The 23,816-nt window shown below is 42.1% G+C and overlaps 1 protein-coding gene across 1 annotated transcript in view; it reads right to left on the reverse strand.

The window, feature by feature from the left end:
- Positions 1–23,816, reverse strand: part of LRP1B (LDL receptor related protein 1B) — a 755,078-nt gene that overhangs the window by 133,337 nt on the left and 597,925 nt on the right. Inside the window, exons 30-32 of the mRNA XM_083702321.1 lie at positions 22,074–22,248; positions 21,065–21,159; positions 14,140–14,289 (exon numbers count right to left, since the gene is read on the reverse strand). Of these exons, the coding sequence (XP_083558447.1) occupies positions 14,140–14,289; positions 21,065–21,159; positions 22,074–22,248 (420 nt within the window). The remainder of the gene's footprint in view (positions 1–14,139; positions 14,290–21,064; positions 21,160–22,073; positions 22,249–23,816) is intronic.

The following is a 23,816-nucleotide window of genomic DNA, read 5'->3' on the forward strand; positions in this document are numbered from 1 at the left end:
AATTCCATACTTGGGATCATTAGTAAAGGAACTGAAAATAAAACTACCTCTATCATCATGCAATTATACAAATCTATGGTGCAACTGCATTTGGAATAATGTGCACAGTCTCATATCAAAAAGGATATTCTTGAGTTGGAAAAGATTCTGAAATGGGCAATGAAAACAATCAAGGAGATGGAACAATTCTCCTGTGAGGAAAGATTTCAGCATGAATGGCTTTTTGGTTTAGAGGAAAGGTAAGAGGTGATGTGACAGAAGTTTATAAAATGATGCATGTCATGGAGAAAGTGGATACATGACTTTTTCCTTCTCCCTCTCTCATGACACTAGAACTCGTGTGAAGCTGTATGTTGAAAGATCCAGTTCTTCATCACGCAGAACATAGCTAAACTCATAGTAGGGAGCGACAGCCACTAATTTAGATGGGTTTCTAAGAAAGGGTTAGACAAATTCTCAGAAGATAATTTTATCGGTAGCTAGTAACATAACTAGCTAGTACCATAACTAGGGACCCGGGTGGCGCTGTGGGTTAAACCAGAGAGCCTAGGACTTGCTGATCGGAAGGTCGGCGGTTCAAATCACCGCGACGGGGTGAGCTACTGTTGCTCGGTCCCTGCTCCTGCCAACCTAGCAGTTTGAAAGCATGTCAAAGTGCAAGTAGATAAATAGGTACCGCTCCGGTGGGAAGGTATTTGTGTGTGCTGCTCTGGTTCGCCAGAAGCGGCTTAGTCATGCTGGCCACATGACCTGGAAGCTGTACGCCGGCTCCCTTGGCCAATAAAGCGAGATGAACACCGCAACCCCAAGTCGTCCGCGACTGGACCTAATGGCCAGGGGTCCCTTTACCTTTTAGTACCACAACTATGCTGTGCTGCCACGGTCAGAGGCAATATGCTTCTGAATATCACTCGCTGTAAACCACAGGAGGGGAGGGTGCTCTTGTGCTCAGGTCCTGCTTGTGGGTTTCACACAGGCATCTGGCTGGCCGTGTGCCCCTTACAAGGCCTGCCCCACTCCATACCTCCCATTGCTCAGAACCATTGCAAGTGGAGTCCTCCACTGCTCTCCTCAGCTCCCCTCTTCCAAGGCACATCTTACCTCCCTTAATTAAAGGAACCCCCCCCCCAAATTAAAACACACACACATTAAAAAGCAGTTAAAACAACTTTAAACATTTTAAACAATTAGGGTAAGGCTATCCCCAGGGAATATGATGTTATGGGGGCGGCCCTTGCCCTTACCTCCCTCCAAAGCCATTCCCCCCAAAAGGGAGACCTCGTCAGCCCAGGTCTCGTTATAGCCCCGCTCCCCTGGCAGATTGAGCCAGTGTGGGCTCTCACCCAGTCAGTCTGCAGGGGGTGAGGCAGGCATCCCTCTGCTGGCTAAAGGTGCAAAATGGCAGGCTTCCTGAAGAGGAAGCAGTTGGGTCTCCTAAGGCCTTATTAAGACACTGCCTGTTGACATATCTGCTTGTGTTGTGTAATGAGGCAACAAACACATGTCATTAATAACAAATAGCAAAGTTGTTTGTCAGCACAAGTCCTAGCTATTAGATGACCAGCTTCTTTCTTTATTGTTTGCTGAATTGCCTGACAGCCAATAAGCCCTTATCACTAATTAACATTGCAAAAATATGCTCTCAGAACACCAGGTCAGTGCCTTCACCCGGGGCCTACCTAGTGATATGCTAATGTCCCCAAGGGGATAGACTCCTGTTTCATCATCATAGAATGCCTTAGGTCAGCTTTCCACAGAGAACAACAAAGTCTAAACATTTCCCTAATTCCACTGAGCAGCTTGCTTTTAATTAATTTACAACTCAATAGCCCAACAAGCTATAATACTCAGCCCCCTTTCTCCAGGCTCTCACACAAAACACACAACCTCACCCAAGGTTTCATATCCTCCCCACTCCCCACTTTTGTGCTTTTATTGAATCAACCAAGAAAAACGTAATTTCTGGGGCTGAACCAAAGTTCACAAATGAGAACATTTGGCTCAAATTTTAGGAGGGGCCAAAAATCACTCTCCTGAAAATAGGTATGACTTGAAGGGTTAAAATTCTTTTAAAAAAATTTCAAGGGGCTTATCCTTGGTGGTGGAGGTGGTGGTACAGTGGTCCTTCCCATTCCCTCTCCCTTTCTTTATTCTAACTCTGCTGACCATGGGAGTGACAGAGCTGCTCTCGGCAGCCAAATCTGCCCCTCCCCTGCAAATGACCTGTTGTAGTACAACTCGAGGACATTATGGGGACATCAGTGGCACCCACCCACTCCTATTGAAGCCAATTCCCTTTTAGTACCTCTTCAATTGTTTTTTAAATTTAGAAGACACCATATTGCAATAGTGCAATAAAGTGGGCCGCTGATCCCATATATATCTGATATTTTGTAAATCAGGCATATCTACATATAATTAATTTACTTTTAAAAAATACTCTTGAAGCAAACATGAGAACAGAAAAGCAAAGCAGCTATGATTAACAGAAAATCAAAGCAGCTAAGATTAACAGAACAATCTTAAACGTGTCTACGCAGTAGTATCTCCCACTGCACTCGTGGAAGGGGTGGCCTTTTGAACCAACAGACATGTCGACTGCTGAAAGGGGAGGGGAGTATTGTCATTTTGTCTTTCCCCCTCCCCTATGTCACCTTCTTATGGAGAGTCACCCAATTATTTGACATTGGTTTTCAGAAGATGCAGGGTTGAGGGGGAATCAGTAAAATATGCCTCCCCTCTTTTTCTGTCAGAGGCATAAGGGCATCAACTGGATCCCAGTCATTGAGTTCAGTGGGGGTTATCACCCAGCAAGTAGGTATAGATTGGAGCCCAAATATATGTATCACGTCATTTCATATATACCAATGGCATAGACTCGTTCTTTTCTTACTCATAATGCATAGAGATTCAAAGTGTTTATTAGGAATCTATACAGATGCTTTGTGCATAGATTGTGAATGCCTCACTGAACCAGAGTAATAATTAATGCATTTTTTCTAACTTTTTAAACAGATCTACAGGTTAATTAAATTCAAATATGATGGTATCCACTTCCTGTGCAATATGATAAATTTATAAAATGATAATGGCATCTCCTAAACCAATGATTCTGTGAAAAGATTGTTCTGTACACATTATTATTATTGTAAATGTTTCTGAAAAGGTACAATGAATGTGTTTTTACAGCCACTGGCATGGACATAAGATGGGGACAGCAACAGCATTAAATAAAACAATGGATCTATGAAAGAGAATTTCTAATTATGGACCAGATCATCAAGCCTGGCCCAGTTCTGTTAGATGGATACAGAACAACAACATGCAAATAGAGAAAAAGTTAGACAACACTATCCTCCTCCAGTACTAAGACAAATCCTATTCACTATAACAAACACTTTCATCCTTCCTATGTTATTTATGATTGATCAAAACTCACAGTACTGCATTTATTTATTTATTGCATGCCTAGGCTACCCATGTATAAATGCTGTAACGGGAAGCCAAAATCCATGCAATGAGAGACTATGTTTGCTGCAGTCAGTATCATTGCTAGATATTGTTTAGGATGTTAGCCATACCCTTCACTGTTCTAGCATTGCAAAAGTGAGGTAGTCAGGAGTCAGACTCTGCTGACTTCAATCATACAAAGAAGTGTTCAAACAGTAGCTCCCTGTGCAATTAATAAGCGGAATGTTCACAGTACCGTTCAACTACTGAGCCTAACAAAATTCTTGCTCCTTGTCAAGTCCTATACCAGGTAACTCTGCAACCGGGAGCTTCCCTGTGCAATCTGAGCAACATGTATTCTTCACTTCAGCATACCCCCAAAGGAACATGTCATGGTGAGGCTCTTCTGCCTATTGCACTACTAATTAAGATAGTTGCTATTTGCATAAATAGTAAATAGTCTCTAGTCCACCTACCTCTCCTGCTAATTCCAATCATGTAATTAGACAATCCTGTTATCTTTGTTCTCAGATCACAGAATCATTTTTTCACAACAGACATTAGAATTAGAAGACAATTCAGCACAGGGTTATCTCATCACTAGCCCTTAGAGTATTGGCCTTCTTTGCAGTCTCCTGCACCTATACAATTAAAAAAAATTCAAAAAATCAAAACAGAATTCTCAAAAATAGCCACATGCTGTTATCTTGTTTTCATCTTTGCAGTGACAATGGCTAAAATCCTTCTTAGGCTGCATAAATCCCATTAAAATCTAACTGTGAGCCAATGCCATTTCCTTTGTACAACTATTCTTTAATTACAGTAGAAGTTGTAATTTCATCATATTGGGGAAAACCATTAATAAATTTGACTAAGCTCAGGAACTAAAAGTTCCAGTCACACAAAGGCTAGGCAATCAACTACATTTTGAGGAACCAGGAAGACTTGACATTTCAATGTGAAGTAAAGAAGTAAAGAAATAAAAGAGCCTAGTTATTCAAAAGGAGATTTTCTATGCTCACCTGCCAAATACATAACCTTAAGCTAAAGAGCAATGTTTGTTCCCATTCAGTTGGAACAGAGAAAACACAGAAGAACACAGTTTAAGTTCCATCTATTATGTACAGGCAGCAAGTGTGTTATGTAAGCAGAAAACTTGTATACTTTTTAAGCGTCCTTCACACATTCTTAAGCACTAACATTTGTTTTCATTTAAATAGTTGATTAACTGCATAATATTATAGTGTATCAATATTAGAATAGACAGATCAAATTAAAATACCTACCTGTGCTATTCACATACTATTTTATTTTAATATTTTAAGTATTACGTTACATTTAAAAATATGTAATCAATTTATGCCAACAGTGTTTTCCAGTAGCTAATTATAAACTTATTACTGTAGTTGGTTTATAATGATATACAGGTGTGTATATATATATATACCTGTGTGTATGAGAGCATGCACACACAGATACACACACATACAGACAAATATATATACAGTAACACATCTGTATTTAGTGATACATCTTTTCCTTCAAGAGTTGAAACAATACTTTGAATACAGATTCTGATGGGGTATTAATTTTCATTAATGATTGTTTAAATCCTTAAGAGATGACAACCATATACTATACTTAAAACTGGACAAATTGCCCAGATATATTTCATTTATTACTGCTAATGTGCTTAAGAATATTGTGGCAGTTAGAAAATTTAGGTGTGGTACCCCTGGTTGCAGACAGGATCCATTCCAGAGCTGCGGTTGAATCCCGAGGTTTCCATGACCGGAGGGACTGCTTCTGCGCATTTGCATGCAGCAAAACCCCAAAAATATACTTCTGGGTTTGCCGTTTACGTATCCCAAAGTTTACATAAGCAAAGGGATATGTAAGCGAAGGTACGACTGTATGTATTTAACATTTGCTATAGCGAATATTGCCTGTCATTATAACCAATTCAAGACTCATTGAATTGCTAAAGAGTACATAGATGGATATCTGTGTAGGGGAAGTCTAATATAATATAATATAATATAATATAATATAATATAATATAATATAATATAATATAATATAATAGTGTATGCATCATTTAATTTAAAATGTAAGCTACAACTTTCTACATTTCTATACTGTGTGAAATAAGTAAAACACTTCAGATATTCAAAGTATTTGTCATTTGTTTGCCTCTGTATTCATTAAAAATGTATGTTATTGTAGTAGTTACAGTCTTAATTATTGGTTATCAAATCCTATGACAATTTTGCTAGGATGCATGCATATCCTGGTGCATATACAAAACAAACATGAAGAATTGGAAAGGAACTTTTTTGCCTTCGGCCATGGTTATCACAGAAAATGAGATGGAGGAAAACAGGGGACCTTTCCATTAAATCTTTGTTAAAATCAGCATGGTACACAATGAAAACAATTTTACATTATATAAGAGTATATAAAAATGCACAGCTGATATGTGCATTTTAGAAAGCTTGACTACTAGAACAATACTTAATTCTAATTTGAACTGTCAGTATCATATTTTATCAATTATGTACCTAGTTTATTTGTTCTAATATATTATATTTATCACTTAACTAACAGAAAGCTTGTTTGACATATTTACATCAATTTTTAGTCACAAGTGGGATGGGCTTGAACCAAGACTAAAGAACATCTCCAAAGAAGATGCCCCTGCCGCTTGCATATCCACTGTGACCTGCCTCACAATGACTCGCTGTTCACCAAATGTAGATTGTCTAAGAAAATCCAAATCAATGCCTAAATCAAGGTCTTTCTAAGGAAGAAGGGAGTTGGTTCTCAACTTTATTGCTACTTGCTAACAAATGCAATGTCTGAAGTGGAGCTTTTTTTAGGTGGGGGGCGTGGAACTGAAGGGAACTGCCCCAGGACTCGCATATGAGAGGGGCGAATCAACACTGGCCTTGCAGCATTGTTGCCAAGACTCAGGAAAAACAGAGAGTGAATCATCCTATCTCCACTCATTCCTGATTTCACCAACTGGGCTGGGGTCTTCCTCTCTGCATACAGAGGCCATCTGCTATCCGGCCCTGTCCCCACACTGGCCCTGCATGCAAGAGTGATGCTGCTGTCAAGAGACTAGATCTGCAATGCTGCCCCTCCCCATGGCTACTCCTGATCACCCAATAACAGGTAAAGTGGGGCAAGCCATGCTAATTGTTCTTCAGTGATGATATATTTGTGAGAAGAAAAATCCCTTAAAGATAGTGCTAGCCCCCATCTTTCTCCAGGAAAGCTAATAGTAGTAATAATAATAATAATAATAATAATAATAATAATAATAATAATAGTAGTAGTAGTAGTAATTTTTTAGTTATACCCTGTCCACTGTGGCCAGAGCCGGGCTCAGGGAGGCTAACACCAGTAAAATTACAATAGAAACATAATGGGGGGGACCAATTTAAAATACAGGTTAAAATGCAATTTAAAATGCAGCCTCATTTTAAAAGTAGCCCATGGATCAAAACCGTAAAGGGAGGGAAAACATAAGGGTCAGACTGAGTCCAAACCAAAGGTCAGGTGGAACAGCTCTGTCTTGCGGGCCCTGCAGAAAGATGTCAAGTTCTGCAGGGCCCTAGTCTCTTGTGACAGAGCATTCCACCAAGTTGGTACCAGTACTGAAAAGGCCCTGGCCCTAGTTGAGACCAATTTAACCACTTTGTGACTTGGAACCTCCAAGGTGTTGTCATTTGTGGACCTTAAGGTCCTCCGTGGGGCATACCAGGAGAGGCGGTCCCATAGGTAAGTGGGTCCTAGGCCGCGTAGGGCTTTAAATGTCAAAACCAGCACCTTAAACCTGACCCTGTACTCCACTGGGAGCCAGTGCAGTTTGTTATGTACTGAAGTTGCAGGCCTCAATTCTTGGCACGCTTGACAGGCAGACACCCAGGCAGTGATGGGATGTTAGGCCACCAGACGTAACACCGAACCAACGCCTTCATTTTGACAATTCCCAGGTGGCCAACGTGCAGAGTCTCCAGGACATGCTGACAGAGTCCCTGGGGAATCACGACGCAGTCTCCCCACAGCAGACAGCCCCGATGAGCCAAGAGTTCATGTTGTCTGGTTGCGAACGGTTGAAACTCCAATGCAAAAGGCCCTTGTGGCCATCCCCTCCACACCCAGTTGAGCACATGGCTGATGGTGCGATCCTGGGCAGATGCGGAGGCCACAGTGGCAGCCGATACAGGTGCTGCTGGAAGATCCTCAATCAGGAGGAGCGATGAAGCTGGAGCCGGGTCTTCCACAAACGCTGGAAGAGGGCAACGGCTGAGGGAGTCGGCATGGCCCATTGATTTCCCCGGGCGATGGATGAGCCAGTAGTGGTAGGCAGCCAGGAAAACAGTCCATCACAGCATGTGCGGTGAGAGGACCGGTGGAGTTGGACGATCACCGGCGAGGAGGCCCAGGAGCGGCTTGTGGTCAGTGATGAGGTCAAACGTCCTGCCATAGAGGTATTCATGGAACCTCTTCACTCCAGCCACAAGTGCCAGTGCCTCCTTGTCGAACTGGCTGTAATTCCGTTCAGTCAGAGATAGTGTCCTGGAAAAGTAGGCGAGCGGTGCTTGTCTTCCGTCTGGAAAATGGTGACTAAGGACAGCGCCGATGCCAAAAGGTGAGGCGTCGCAGGCAAGGACCAGCGGCCTGGCTTCACTGGACTGTACCAGTCTGTGGACACCAAGACGTCATCAAAATATGGTACCACGCCCGGAAGCCCTTGCAGGAGACGCTCCATAAGGCTTTGGGAGATGCCAGGAGCCACACTCACCCCAAACTGCAACCTGCGGCAACGGAATGCCCCTTGGTGGGTGACAATCGTCTGGGCTTCAGCAGTGGCATCATCGATGGGCAGTTGTTGATAGGCTTGGGCAAGGTCCAGCTTAGTGAAGTCCTTACCCTCATCCAGGGAATGCAGCAGGTGTTGGACAACAGGAACCGGATAAGCGTGCTGCTGAAGTGCCTTGTTGATTGTGCACTTGTAGTCAGCGCAAATTCTCACTGACCCATCTGGCTTGACAGGCGTGACGATGGGGGTTTCCCACTTGGCGTGGTCAACCGGCTCCAAAACTCCTTGGGCGATCAGCTTGTCCAGTTGTTCGTCCACCTTAGCCTTGAGAGCAAAGGGAACCCGGTGTGGCTTTAGCTTGATGGGGGCGACTTGTGGATCAAGGCTAAAGGAGATGGGCGTACCTGTATATTGCCCCAAGGTGCCGTCAAAAACCTTGGCAAAGTCTTTGACCAGACGCTCAGTCTCTGCGTTAGAGATGCAGTTGATGCTGGTGACTTCCAGGCCAGTCTAGCCCTAGGAGGCTTGGCCGCTGACCTTCGACCACCACCAACCGGAGCAGGCCCGAAAAATCTTTGAAGGTGATCCGGAACCGGCCAACGCCTACCACAGGAATGTCATTTCCCTGGTAGTCTCTCAGGTGTACACGGTGAGAGTCGAGTTGCCTTTTGGACACTCTGTGTACCAGTCTTTTGATGGTGCTCCAAGACACGATGGACAGGGCAGACCCGGTGTCGATCTCCATGTCACATGGAGCTTCTTCAATGAGCACTGTGACGTTCAGCTTGCGTCGCGTAGGCGAGTCAGTTTGGCCAATCGTGGTTCCAGACGGGCAGCGGCAGTTGGTGAGAGCGAAACAGCTTTCCTTGGCAGACTGGAGTGAAGACTTGGACTTGCGAGTCAGTGAAGGGGGGGTGTCAGACGGAGCCGATCGGCAGACCTTAGCGATGTGGCCCCTTCTGGAATACATCCAATAGATGGCGTCTCTGAATCGACACTTGGCACGGGAATGGTTGCCTCCGCAGCCGGCACATTCCGGTTGGCCCTTGGACTTTTGTTGGAACTCCCTGTGCTCCCGCTTTGTCTGGTGCACGTCATCGTCTTCACTGGAGGATGCCTCATCACTGCTGGCCTCTTCGTGATGCACTGGAACTGGCTTCCTAGCAAGACGCGGGCTGCTGGACTTGCGGATCAGCAGCTTCTGAGGCCACAGCCTCCTCAACGGCTTTCTGTAGTGTGAGGTCTGGCTTGGCGAGGAGACACCGTTGTAGATGGATGTCCCAGACCCCGCAGACAATTTGATCCATCAGGGCATCGTCTAAGTCTCGGAACCCGCAGTGCATTGCAGCCTGTCGCAGGGCAGTGGTGTAGTTGTTGCCTGGTTCCGGTGATAGAACGCATGGTGGGCAGCGTTGGTAAAGCACTGGATGAATGTGATCCTGCGGCAAGGACCCCCTAAGGAGCCTCGCTGTGGCATTTTGCACCCGCTGGAGTTTCTGGGTCAGCTTCAAGGGCATCCCCACGTAGACTGAGTTACAATAATCAAGCCTGGAGGTGACCGTCACATGGATCACTGTGGCCAGATCAGGGCGAGAAAGGTAAGGGACCAACTGCTTAATATGGCGGAGATGAAAAAATGCCACCTTTGCTGTGGCTGCAACCTGCGCCTCCATAGAAAGGGAGGCATTGAAGGTTACATCCAAGCTCTTGACAGAAGGCGCTGGCACTAATTGAGCACCCGCAAGAGATGGGATTTGGCCACCCAACCCCATGTCATCCCAACCCAGCCAGAGGACCTGTGTCTTCAAAGGATTTAACTTCAACCGGCTCCCATGCAGCCATCCAGCCACAGCTTCCAAGCATCTGGGAAGAGGAGTTTGATTCGGGCAAAGGGTGCATGAGGGGAGGCTGTTCTCCTTACAAAAAAATGGGCAGCGGAATGAACAATAATTTTAAGGGCTAAAGTGGGCACTTCTGGATATGTAGATGCAATTTCACCATTTTATTTAGCAAGCGACAGAAACGGTAGCTACCGAAACAGCTATTGGGGGAATATGAATTTAATTAGCTGCTTGGACTTGGTTGAGCCATTAATTTGCCTAGCACAATGCTGCCCTATTCTGTCTGGCAACTACGTTTCTCCTACCATTTATGCTCTTTAACTGGTGATGCTGACAATGGAACTTGAGACCATTCTCCCTGCACAAACACCATCGGAGTACCCATCACAATTTGCAGGGCCAGTGCCAAACACCAAGGGGTCTTCATCACGATCTAGGGATCCCCAGACACCACCAATCCTACTTCTTACAGCGGCAGAGCTGTCTATCCTCCTCCTCATTCCTCCTCTATATTACTTAAAAACACACACACACACACACACACACACACACACACATTCTTCATCAACAGCTCCCTAGGCACTTGGGCTCTCAACAAGAGCCAAAGGAACCCTCCTTCTCATAGAGCCAGGCATTGTGAATTGCTGCAGAATTGTTTTTTAAAACTTAAAAAAATACCCTAAGTTTTAAAAGCATTTCCAGCTCCCATGACAACAAGTAATAATCATTATTAATTTAAAATGGTTCAGTTTTTGATCCTGCCTCTTTGGCAGTGCCAACGTCAGGCTCATATGTGCCCATAGTGCTGGAAAACCAAATGGGTCTAGTAGTGGTGCAGGCAGAGTCTGGTAGTTGCCACCAGCAGCACTGCCTGTTTGAGTTCTCTGCTCCCCCAAAATTAAAACACACCCTCACTGATGCAGGCAGAAGAAACTAAACACAGCAACAACAGACTCTCCCCCTACCACCACCACCTCTGAGTTTGGCAAAATTAGCAGTTGGAGTAAGTAGTAGAGCTGAAAACACTGACTAGGCAACAGATCACAGTTTGACAACCCTGATTAAAACCAAATACCCAAACTCTGAACATTTCCAGTTTCACATTTTTAACTAACTAAAAAAATAGTGATTTGCTTTTACTGCCCTGTCTGTCAGCTCCAGTCAGGGAAGCACAACCCATTGTACTTGAGATTAACAAGTATATCCTCATGATCCCTTTCCCCATCTCTCCTGTAATGCGAAGGATCACTTACATTATGTTGTTGTGACATCACCTCATTGTTTTCCTAATCCTGTCAGTGGCTGCCAATAAGCTACATTAGAGCTGGGAAAATGTGCTATGTGATGACATCATGATACAGGGTCCTTCATAGTACAATGAAGAACATGACATGGCTATGTCATTTTCAGTTGCGGCACAAGAGGATACAGGGATACAGGGAACTGGCTTCTTCAACCTCAGCCCTCCAGAAGTTTTTGGCCTACAACTCCCAGGACCAGTGGTCAGGAATGATGGGAATTGTAGTCTCAAAACATCTGGAGGGCTGAGGCTGAGGAAGCCTGACTTAGTCTAAGCAGCATTCTGCAGTTCCTCAAACTCCATGAAACTCAAACTCCATGAAAACAAAAGGTAAACTTGGCTCAGACCTTTGTATGAATAAATCTCATAAGGCAGATTGGTTTCATCAGTGGATCACTGCAATGCCATACAAAACCACGCATAGTTATTCTTAATAAGAGTAATGGATCCTTTCCTGTCGTTTTTAAATCAGCTCCAATACTGCTGGTCATTGTCAATTCCAGATACTACAGAGTATTACATTGTAGGATGCAGGTGGGGTAAAAATAACATGTCACATGTGATTACTCCTCAGAAGCACCAATTTTACTGGCCAAACCACCACAAATTATGCATACTTCATTACTAATTGCTATAAATAATTGCATGGGTCTTCGCATTAGATATAAATGCCCAAGCTACAAAACCTTTTGTTTAAAGATTATGTCAGTTTGACCCTCCTTTACTGTATCTGCAGCTGTGACTCCTAGTTATGGCCTAACCAGTCCAATTAAATGACTATCTCTGACTTGTTTATTTCCACTCCCAAAGTGCAGAACAGGCAATGAGGCGAACCACTGACACCCCTGACACCAGCATGCCTCCAAACCCTACTTGTTACCAACCCAGCAGTCGGCTATCCTGCATTCTCCTACAGAAGATGAGGTAGGAAGCTTGCACAATGTTCAGAACATCCTTTGTCCCCGTCACAGCCACACATGCAGAGTCCTTGGATTCAGAGTCCCTGAAAAGCAGCAGCTCTAAGGAAATGGACCTATTCCCTGGTCCATCCAACATAGACCTACCAGCACCAGATCCCTCACCAAGCCCTGCAAATCCTAAGGATTTACCTTGAACTACAGATATCAAGGAGTGGGCTACCCGCTCTTCTGAGCTTTAAGAAAGGCCTGCAGCACCCCCAGTGACCAGCAGCAATTTATCATGTGGCTACACCAGCTAAAGCCATGGTTACTAACAAGGGTGCCACATCGCCAGGATTTGTAATGAGGATTTGAAATTAATTTGAAGCATACCATGGTGCTATAGTCTCCTTCTTAATAACAAAAAAACAAAAAACAAAACCCAAACTTGTTATTACTTGTTTAAAAATTTGTGTACTTGTGTGGTGGGGTGTCTGTGTTTCTGGGGCTGGATCTACACTCACCATTTAAACATTATTAGAACAGTATTAGAAATATCATTCTAAAAGATCAAGACAGAAAAAGTCCCATTCGGTTTCCTTTTACTTCCTTTCCACAAGGTCTACCTAGTGTATGATAGAGCCTCTCCTCTTCCAAGAGGAGACGTGGGCGGGACGTGATTCCTGCGTCACGCAGGGGGCATTATGCCCCCTGCCCACTCACCTGGCTGGCGCTCCACGCCCACAGGTAAGCTTATAGTTGTATTAGCATCAACAGGCTCCACCTTCTGGTGAATAAACCCCTTTTGGGCTCACCCCTCTCCGAGTGGGTGGAGTCAATCTGTCGTGGTCCAATGCCTAAGCCAATACCTTCTCACTTGCTGTAATCAATAAAGTTGTGGCCTTTTCTTGCCCATTAACCTTATACACTGCGTCTGTGTGTCTTCATTCCACAAAGCGGGGACCGGGTCCTTGAACCACAACTAGTTGCTCTGCAGAGCGCTCTGGTGTCACATTTTAAAAACACATTCTTAAAAAGAACGTCATAGGGCTATATGGTTATCAGAACCATTCCTTAACTTTTTTTTTTTTAGCATTAAACGTGAATGTAGATTCGCCCTCAGTTTTGTTCAGAGCAGTATTTATATCAAGCAATTTGCAAGAATCATAGAATGCTAGCATTGGGAAGGACCATGAGGGTCATCTAGTCCAGCCCCCTACAATGCAGGAATCTTTTGCCCAATGTGGAGTCTGAACCCACAGACCTAAATTTAATAGTGTAATGCTCTACCGGCTGAGCTGCCCTAGGCTCTTCCACCTCTGGTCCCTGTCCTTAATGGATGAGGCATGGTATACCTGTACCAGTCCTAAACTCGCAATTCTAGAAACTGATCTTGCTTCTTTAATAGCAGCCCTGACTTACTTGCACAGCTAAATACTAAAAGCTGGATATTCCACAATACCAAAAAGGGAGGTATGGAAAGGTTTGTTACAAAAATGGAAAAGGGGCTATAACTGATAATGTTATATTCACTATGGAGCAAAGAGACTCCCATGGATAAAAATAATGCACTCCCCAAATCACCTAAGTTCCAAAGTTTCTAAAACCATCTAGTTTAAAAGAAGATTTCTATACTATAGCTCAATGAAAATTTATCCATCAAACAATAGTTTACACCAAAAAATTAAAACAAAAGAGGCTAACTTCAAAAAATTACACTAAGAAAGTACTTTCAGAGCAACGTGGGAGTTACTTTGAAAGGCTGACAGGAAAATGAAATGCTGAATATCAAACATGCTTATTTAGCTGTTTACTTACCCATAATGGTTAAGGCTGTAGCTTTCGTTAGTTCTTCTTTCATTGAATCTATTACTTCAAAACTGCCACCATCTAAATTGCATCGGTTTATGGTTCCATTTCCTGAACTGATCCAATAAAGCCTGTTTTCTGCATAATCTATAGATAAACCTGAAAAAATAAAATACATGAAGCATATTTGAAACAATTTAAAACTTATGCTTTATTTTTATTGCTTACACAATAGCAAAATTTATCCACAAATTTTAAGTCATCTAAAAAGTAAAGAACTGTTTGTGGCAAACAGCAAGCTAAGTTTTTATTTGGCTGAATAGTGTTGTGAGTTTGTGAGTGCTAGACCTCTAAATTCCTGGATCCTTTTAAGTGTTAGAATTTAATCGAGGCTTGAGGTGCCAAACTGGATGCCAGACACTTCTAATCCCTGGATCCAACAAATGCTAATAGCTAATTGAAACAACAAAGTATCAAAGGGCTCGTGCTAGATGGCAAATGGGTAGAGCCCCCTCCCTCAACAGAGAAAGCCAAAGTTGAGAGGAGTTATATGAGCTAGAAGCTGGATGCAAAAAGCTGCAGGATGGAAAGGCAGAGAGAGACAGAGAGCCATGGCTGATTTCTATTTGAATCCAAGGCTATGGCTATGGGAGAAATAAAGACCGTATGGGGTGTTGATGCTGTGAACCCCAGCATCACAGGTTGTATATATGTGGAAATAAATCATAATATCTTAAAGACACCACAGTCTGTGCTGTGCCTCATTTCTAAAAGGAAGCAAGAACCCAGGGTGATTGCCTAGAACCCCTGGAATCTTGTATCGCTCTGAGACTAGGGTGGAGTGTCACAATTGTTGTCTACTGTTCTGAGAAAACATATGGTCACCATACAATTCTTTCTAGAAAAGGTACTTAATATGATTGCTTAGCATTAATTACTGTTGCTGTGTTCTAGATTAGCATTTTTTGGGGGGGGAATGGAGAAGTGGAATACTAAGCAAGCCGCAGGTTTATAGAAAACATGATATAAAAGCATATGTTGACACTTTAGGATAAGAACCTGATAGTACTATGCAGGCATTCTGTATAGCAGCCTTCACTAAACGGGTTCTCTCCCAGATGTTTTGATGCTGGCTAGAGCTGATAAGAGTTGTAATCTAAAATACTGGGAGGGTGCCAAGTTTGTGAAGGCTGCTGTATAAGGTTCTTCTCAGTTCTATATTTGTCTCACACAAGCAGAGAGCATGGGGAAAAAATTCTTTCCTTCCACCCTTCCTTGACAACTAGATCAGAAATATGTGGGAAATTCATTATGGGTCACCACAATCAGATGGAGGCCTAGCAATATTGCCATCATAGGACTACCAGAGAATGGCTCCTTACTCTTCTCCACTGCTAGCAGGCAATGGGTGCTTGTCCCTTCTGTGAATGGAAGGACTCCAGAGACTGATATTCAGTAGAGGCTCAGTGCAGTAGTAAGGGGATGGAGGATCATCCCCTTGCAGACCTGTGTGCCATAGACTACACTGATTCATCTTCGTGGAGGCACATTTTCAGGAAACTGTAGGGGAGAAAGAATGGGCAAAAACTGACCCCTTCTTCCTACAGTGGGATTGGCAAAGATATATGAAATTGATTACTTTGAATTTGTAGTATTAGGTTAAATAACTTCATTTTTGTTGGCACAGAATTTTGGTCTAGGCCAGTATTTTTGCATTCTATGCACCACTACAGTCACTCTATATCATAAAGAGTGCACAGTGTAAGAAACATACATAGTGGAAGATTGAGATGTGTGAGGGAAGATAACATGTTTATTTGAAAACAGATTTTACGGGGGACTCTCATCAGGAAAGGGAAGTATAAACTGGAAAATACTTTTAATTAATGACTCCAACCACATACTTCTAATTAATGAGTTCATTTAATTAATGAATAAAGCTTTTGCTCTTAATACTTCTGAAATCAAGCAATAAATCTAAATTAGGAATATTAAACAATGGATTAGCTTTGAATTTTTATTTTTATTTAAGAGCAGCAAAATTCATTCAGCCGAAACTGCCTGAAGGCTGCAATTATTCACTCAGTACCAGTACTCACTCATAGAATGCAAGATGGGTGTTCTGACAAGATTATGATGCACTTGTATTTCAAAATTTGCTTATGATTATAAGGTCTGGCAAAGTAAGTAAGATTTTAAAAACCAACAAGAAAAAACATAAACCACTCAATCATTGAACACTTTCTTTCTCAAAACAAAAATCAATCCAGTGACCTCTAATAAAAGAAAGATTTCAGATTAAATAAATTATTGTTTCTTTACAATTCTAGATTTTGTGGCTTTACTAACGCTATTAGAAAGCTCATCTTTGTACAATAGGGCAAGGTAACAAACATTCTATGCTGCTCTTTCAAGCAGTTCCTTTTGGATCTCGCTTTTTGTTACCCACTTAAAATCATAGCAAAAACATTCTGTACCAAATACAGCTTGCCCACCATTTTCAAGGGTAGTCCTATGTAGAATGCACCATAGCAGACCAATTGATTGTAATGTTTCAGGGGCAAGGATTACTGAAGCTATAGTGGTCCAGGGTTACTACACTGATTGCTGAGGCTACCCTAATCTATGAATGGTCATAGCTGTTGAACCTACAGGAGATAAAAATAGTCACTCCTAGCCATAGAAGCCACCAGGGCCTCAAGTGAAAATCTTCCAGTTTACTGGACACAGAAGCAACCTACCCACAGCACCTCAAAGTCACAACTCTAATACACCAGGAACATTTATGAGCAAGTGGGTAAGGAAATATTTATGCCAGGATTTAGACATAGAACGGAACTGAATGCGGATAAAGATCTTGCCAAGATTAATATTGGATGACATTAAAGAAATCTATTTTAGAACCCTATCCCCGTGGTATTTAACTCCATACAGAATAAGTAAAATATATGGAACAGAGCAATGTAACTGCTGATGGTGTAATACACCTTGGGCAGATTTCATTCTTGCATTTCAGAACTGCCGGATAATACATATCTACTTGATTGTGTAACCAGTGCATCTGATACAGTAATGGTATCATATGTACTCTGGTTTCCTAACAGCCAGCAGCAACAAAGTGGCAGCATTCTGCACCTGTTCGAGTTTTTAAACTGTCTTAAAAGGCAGCCCCACATAGACTAACCAGGATGTGACTAATCAGTGCATTTCTAACCTCTTGACATAGTCCATCTATGAACCTGTGAAGAAATCCTGTTTATTCAAAACTGTGTTTTAATGGGTATTGTGTAATGTATTCTGTTATTGTATTGCAATGTGCTTGGTGGGCGAAGTCTTCTGTCTGGTCAGATGGAAGTCGGTTTAACTGTCCCTGGGGGACATTAACTGACAACTGAGGAGGGGTTGGAGATAGAATTACCAGTATGCAAAAGAAGGAACAAAGATGTGCATATTCTGATTGGCAGTTGCAGGTTTAGAATTCTTAGTTAGGCACAGTGATTGGCTAGGGCTTGTCTAGACTGGCCAGAAGAAGTGAATATAAGTCTGGGTGCTAGTCAGACAGAGGTCAGTCAGTGTTGGTTGCTGCTCGGTGTTCCTGGTGGGTAGCCAAAAGAAGAAGACAGCAGAGGAAAAGGAGGGAGGAAAGCAAATACCTGAAAGGAAGGCAGAGTGGCTTGGTGGCCCCAAAACTTGCTGGGGTAATATGGTGCCCTGAATGAGAACAAAATTTGGAGTCCCCCCCCCCCACTAAATATTCCTCATTTTCACAATAATTCCTTTTGGTACAGTTGCTTTTTAATGAATTTTCTCAGTAGGTACACATAAATATAGAATAGTAGTAGTAGAGTAGTAGTAGTAGTAGTAGTAGTAATAATAATAGTAGTGCACACCTTTGGCTCGGTGCCCTGTGCACTTGCACTGCCCTAAATCCAGAGCTAACTAAATTACTTGTTTTAAGCTGAAGAGAGGAGAAGAGAACATATCTATGGTGCTGAGGGACAAGGAGTGATAGGGAGCTGGGAAATCGTGTCCTCCCTAAGAGAGGGCACATGTTGTGGTGAGACCTGGAGACTGACCTCCTGGCTGTGGGTGGGTCCATTGGATAGCCACAACACCCAATTGGTAGGTTCCTCGTTGCTGGGTGTAATCTGGCCAATGGGGTGCAGTCTAAATGGATCGAGGGACCTATATAAACCCATGCATGTGTCCCAGAGCTTTCTCTTTTGGCTTGTGCATCGGAACACCCACCCACCTCTCCCTAATTTTAGGGCCTTTTGCGATTCACCTGCAGCATAGCAAATCATCACAACTTGTAAGGTTCTGGTTGGGCACTGGTTCAGGTGATAGGGATGGGAGAACGGTCTTGCCATCCCTATGTGAAGGGTATTCCATTAAAGGAATGCAGGGACTCAACTTGGTTTGGCCAACCCCTGAAAAGGGGTTGTGCCTGTGACTGAATCAAGGGGAGCATCTGGAGAGTGAACAGAGTCTGTTCCTAGGCTTTTCACCTGCCTCAGGTGTTCACCCTTGGCTGACCTATTTTAGAGCTCTGGGTCAGCGCTACCTGCAAGGTGTAGGGAGCAAGTCGAACCAGAGCCTATGCAACCACTCACTTTTCTGTAATCAATAAAGTTGTGGCCTAAATTCTGCCAAAAAGCAAAACTAAAATTTGAATCAAATGTGTCTTTATTTAAGGGGGAGGTCTCTTGGTTTCAACACGCAATGCTAGGCTGTGGTATTTGGTAAGAGAGCCAGAGGAAGATTCCAGGACAGCAAAACCAGACATGTACTTCAATAGGTCAGTAGGAGTTGAAACAGAGACTTCAATGAAAGACCACAGTGACAGTGTTCATGAGGCTTAACTGGAGTGGAGTAAATAGAAGGGCAATCTGGAAAAAGAGTTTTTAAAAGGTTCCACAAAACTGTCTTGGTGTAGTAATAGTAGCATTAAATAAGCGGTATTTAAGTAACAAGTTAGCAAAGTAGATACCTATTTAAAGAGACAATGCTATATTAAAGTATACCTGAAGGAGCATCTTCACCCCCATCATCCAGTCTGGGCACTGAGGTCCAGCACTGAGGGCCTTCTGGTGGTTCCCACACTGCGAGAAGCGAAGTTACAGGGAACCAGGCAGAAGGCCTTCTCGGTAGTGGCGCCCGCCCTGTGGAACGCCCTCCCACCAAATGTCAAAGAAATAAACAACTATCTGACGTTTAGAAGACATCTGAAGGCAGCTCTGTTTAGGGAAGTTTTTAATGACTGATGTTTTAATGTATTTTTAATATTTTGTTGGAAGCCACCCAGAATGGTTGGGGAAACCCAGCCAGATGAGCAGGGTATAAATAATATATTATTATTATTATTATTATTATTATTATTATTATTATTATTATTAAACTGCATAAGCTTGTGCACTACATACTCTTGCAATAAACATTAATATCTTATTAAAAACACTTATTGCTAGCCAAACCCCTACCATTCCTCTGCAGTAATCCTCTAGAGTATCCCATCCCCATCCCACACTACTACTAAGCTCACTTTTCACCTTCCCAACTTAGATTTCATGATTTTATTCTACCTCCTGCACATAAAACAGACAGCATAATGCAAATAAGAAGTGTTAAAAAAAACCCAATGTATTAGTCTGCATTGGGTACAATTTGAAATGTCGTAATCAAGAAATGCTCTGATTGTGTCTTGGTTAAAATTTCAATGTTGCTGACCCTTTTATCTCTGTGTGAATAATGAGCCACTGTTTCTTTTATCATTCATGTATCACCAGACCATGGAAAGAATGAGCGTCATTAAAATAGCTCTAAGTGATATAGATCACAAGTGAATATTTTAGGACTTAGCAATAAAAAGTCAATTAAACTATCTCCCAAAAACAGACATTTAGAAATAATTTATCATTTTGTGTTCCTAGAACTCTGAGAACATTCAAAGAGATTATCTGGTACTTCTCAGACTCAAAAGCACATTATATTTACGATAATCTTGTTAATTACGTGCCGTGCTTGTCAAACATGATGCTATAAAGCAATAATAAATGATGAGATGAAGAAATGAAGAATGCTATAATGTAAAGTTTCTAGAAGAAAACAAATCTGACCTTGTATCATACAATTGAAAGAGTACATGACAATATGAATAATTTTCAGCATTCAGGAGAAAGTTATTAGAACTACATAATGATAAAATATTTGAGCGGTAGCCGCTAGTAACAATAGTATATATTAATCAAAAACCATGGATACATCAATCTAGAAACACGAGAGAGAAATTTTCCTTCATCTCTTTTTGTCGCTGGCTACAGAATGGCAAGAGCTGAAATCAATGCTATCAGTCTGGCAAGAATGATTTATTGGATAGAGAATTTTAAATTTGGTCTGTAGTTTGGATTCGGGGCACTGAAAAGATACTACTGTGAAACTAAGGTGACATGTCACATGAGCAGTCTTCCACTCGTGCAGCATGACTTCCCCAGGCTCTTCCACCACCTCCTACACCTCTGGAGTAGTTTTTGGAGCTGCATGTGGGGCTGCAGGGGCGAAGAGAAATCCATTCTGTAAATGGTGTCCATTCCATTAACAGACAGACACCACTGGTTTTCACCCATAGTGCTGTGTACTTGCTTCTGTACTGCCCTCCTCCCTGATTATCCACTTAACTTGTTCCTTTCAGAATGGAACTCACATGCTGCTTGGAGTATCTCCACAACTCATACAGCAATTCTAACAATACAATAGTAAATTGAAATCTGGAAGCCAGATTACCCAAGATTCCTCATTCTCAGTCCAGCACAAGCTGTGACCCAGCAAGCCAAACAGTAAACATTGTCACCTACTTTTCTCCTTAAAATCATACATTTAAGAGAAAGTTGCACTAAAGTAACTCTACATGAAAATGAGTGATCGTAGTAATATTTACCAACTGGATCCTTTTGATTCTGAAACAGTATTTTGCTGTTGCTGCCATCCATATTTGCCACATTAATGGTGTTTCCATCAGTCCAAAAAAGTTTTCTTTACAAAACAAGACAAACAAAAATTACATTAAAAAAGATTAAGCTGCAATCCTATTCTGTTTTGCATTATCATATTGGAAATAAAATTGGCATGAATCCAGAGCGTCTCTGTATAGATTCTACAATATACTTTTTTGACCACATTCTTCCCTTAGTTAAATAAATAAGTATGGTAACATTATATACTGACCATGCCACAGGGTTACATTATAGATTGGTGAAAAAGCAACACAGAGCCTCCCCCCTCAAACAAATAACATCCCCATCAGAGATGAATGCATGGAAAGCCCATTCTTGATTTCTTCTTCCACTCTCTCCGCCCCGCGCCCCCCCCCCCCCGCTTTTGGTAGGTGTGGAATTCTGAAAATTGTGATCTATACACAACTAGTAGATTTCATGGGGACTCCAACTCCAACAAAGGGTTATCCATATTAGGAAGATGGCGATGCACAAGAAACAGAGGCATCACTTCATAACTTAATTTACTAGTTAGTACAAGCAGAGCTCATCTTACATGGATTTCACTTATGTGATTGCAGCTATATGCAAATCACCCGAAAACAAATAAGCAAATAGAGCACGAGAGCAGGAAGAAAATGGCCAGCAATCCCATCAGCTACTGGGAGAACACTTGGGTATGGATGGAGAGTTGGTGGAGTGCAGAGAGAGATTGGAGGCAGTTGGAAAGAGATCAGAAGAGGCTGGAGAGGTTGCGGAAAAGGTTGGCAAGTCATCGGAGAAAGTTGGAGGGATTTGCTGGGTTTTTACGGTTTCTTGTGGAGTGTTCTGGCGTTAAGTGATTTTGCTTATACACACAATAGGCAAGAACGTAACCCTCATGTAATATGAGATCAACCTAAATTTCACCTGAAAGACATTGCAAAAATATTGGTGTAAATAATCATACTTTACCCTTTAGCTGGATGAACAGCAAGACACTGTGGTTTATCAATTCCATGTATAACCGAGGTTTTTAAAGAGCCATCTAAATGTGCCACGTTAATTTGTGTTTCATCAAACTCTGAGCTAATCCAGTATAAATTACGGGATAACCAATCCACAGCCAGTCCCCGAATGCTTTGAATGTCTGCAAAATGTCAAACAGCAAATAAGTTGCCTAATCAGCTCTACCAAGAAGTTTTCACTCATTTTAAGAAGGTTTTAAATATCACTGAAATTGTAAACAGGAAGACCAAAACACAGGTAATGGGATGGATGCATTTGCCATTTTGTAATTAGAAAGAATTTTTCAATTAATGGAAGGGACAGAGATCTAGCAGAGGCTCCTACTGGTGGAAGGAAGGGTGAGGCAATTTTGGGTGATTTCACCCTGCAGCTTGCAGAGCCATCTCCCATACTGTTTCAGAGGGTCCCATGCTTCTCCAGAGCAGCTTTCTTCAATGGAAGCACAGGGAGATATAGGGGAAGGCAATGAAATCTCCTCCTTCCCTCCAGTGGAAGAGTTCTATGGACAGTGAATGGCCCACATATTCCCATATCTTTCTGCGTTTAGAAAGGCATTGTTCACACACCTGTGAAAACTGTGTTGGTTGCAAAATATCAGTGGAGAATGTGTGAAAGGGGGTCCCATACAATACAAATTTAAGTATTATTTTTTCATAGATCGGTAGCAGTATCTACTTTTCTTTCTTTTTTAAAAAATATGCCCTTAAACTATGAATCTGTCCCTTCAATGCTGAATTTCATGGTGAGAAAATTGAACTTAAGAACTTAAGAAATGGTTTGTTGGACCAGACTGAGATACATCTAGCTCAGCCTTCTAATCTATTATCAAAAGTGGCCAGATGTCTCCTGCAGCTCACAAGCTCGTTATGAAATCGATGGCCTTTATCTGCTTATTACAAATAAGATTCTGCCCCTGAAGCATCTTTGAAGGATTGTTTGTTCTAATTTCCCTTAGACTGAAACTGAATTCACTTAGCAAGACCACTAAATGTGGATCCTAAAGTTTATATTATGTACCCACTGCCTTAGCTATTCCATGATGACTCTCCAACATAAGATCGTTAATGATGCAGGGCAGAAGGATTAGAACTTGAGAATTACTTACAAAATCCCAGTGCTGCATCAATGGTTTCTTATTATTTGACAAACATGAAACTGCTGCTATGGTATGTATCATTAAGAGCGAATTCAAAATGCTTAAATTCCATATCCTCCTGGGAACTTGTTTGAAGGCTTTAAAAAGGCGGCAGAATTAAATTAAAATGGTGGTTGTGGAAAAAAGATGAATTCCATGTTAGGTATTGTTAGGGAAAAGATTTAATTTAAATGACTAATAGAGTAGCTGCACTTGTAAAGTTCTAGATATAGCAAGACTAGAAAAGGTACAAAAAGAGAAGCCATAATGATCAAGGGGCTGGAGCAACACCCCTATGACTACAGGTTATATAACACTTGGGTTTTCTTTGTTTGGGGGGGGGGGAAAGGCAGGGGAACATGTCAGAAATATATAAAATTATGCATTGCATGGGAAAAATGCGTTGAGTTTTTCTCCCTCAAGAATCTGGGATTATCCTATGAAGCTGAATATTGGAAGATTCAGGAGTTAAATAAGGAGTACAGTGGTGCCCCACAAGACAAATGCCTCGCAAGACGAAAAACCCACTAGACGAAAGGGTTTTCCGTTTTTCG

This window comes from Podarcis gaigeae (genome assembly GCF_964106915.1).
Source record: "Podarcis gaigeae genome assembly, chromosome: 1".
NCBI lineage: Eukaryota > Metazoa > Chordata > Lepidosauria > Squamata > Lacertidae > Podarcis > Podarcis gaigeae.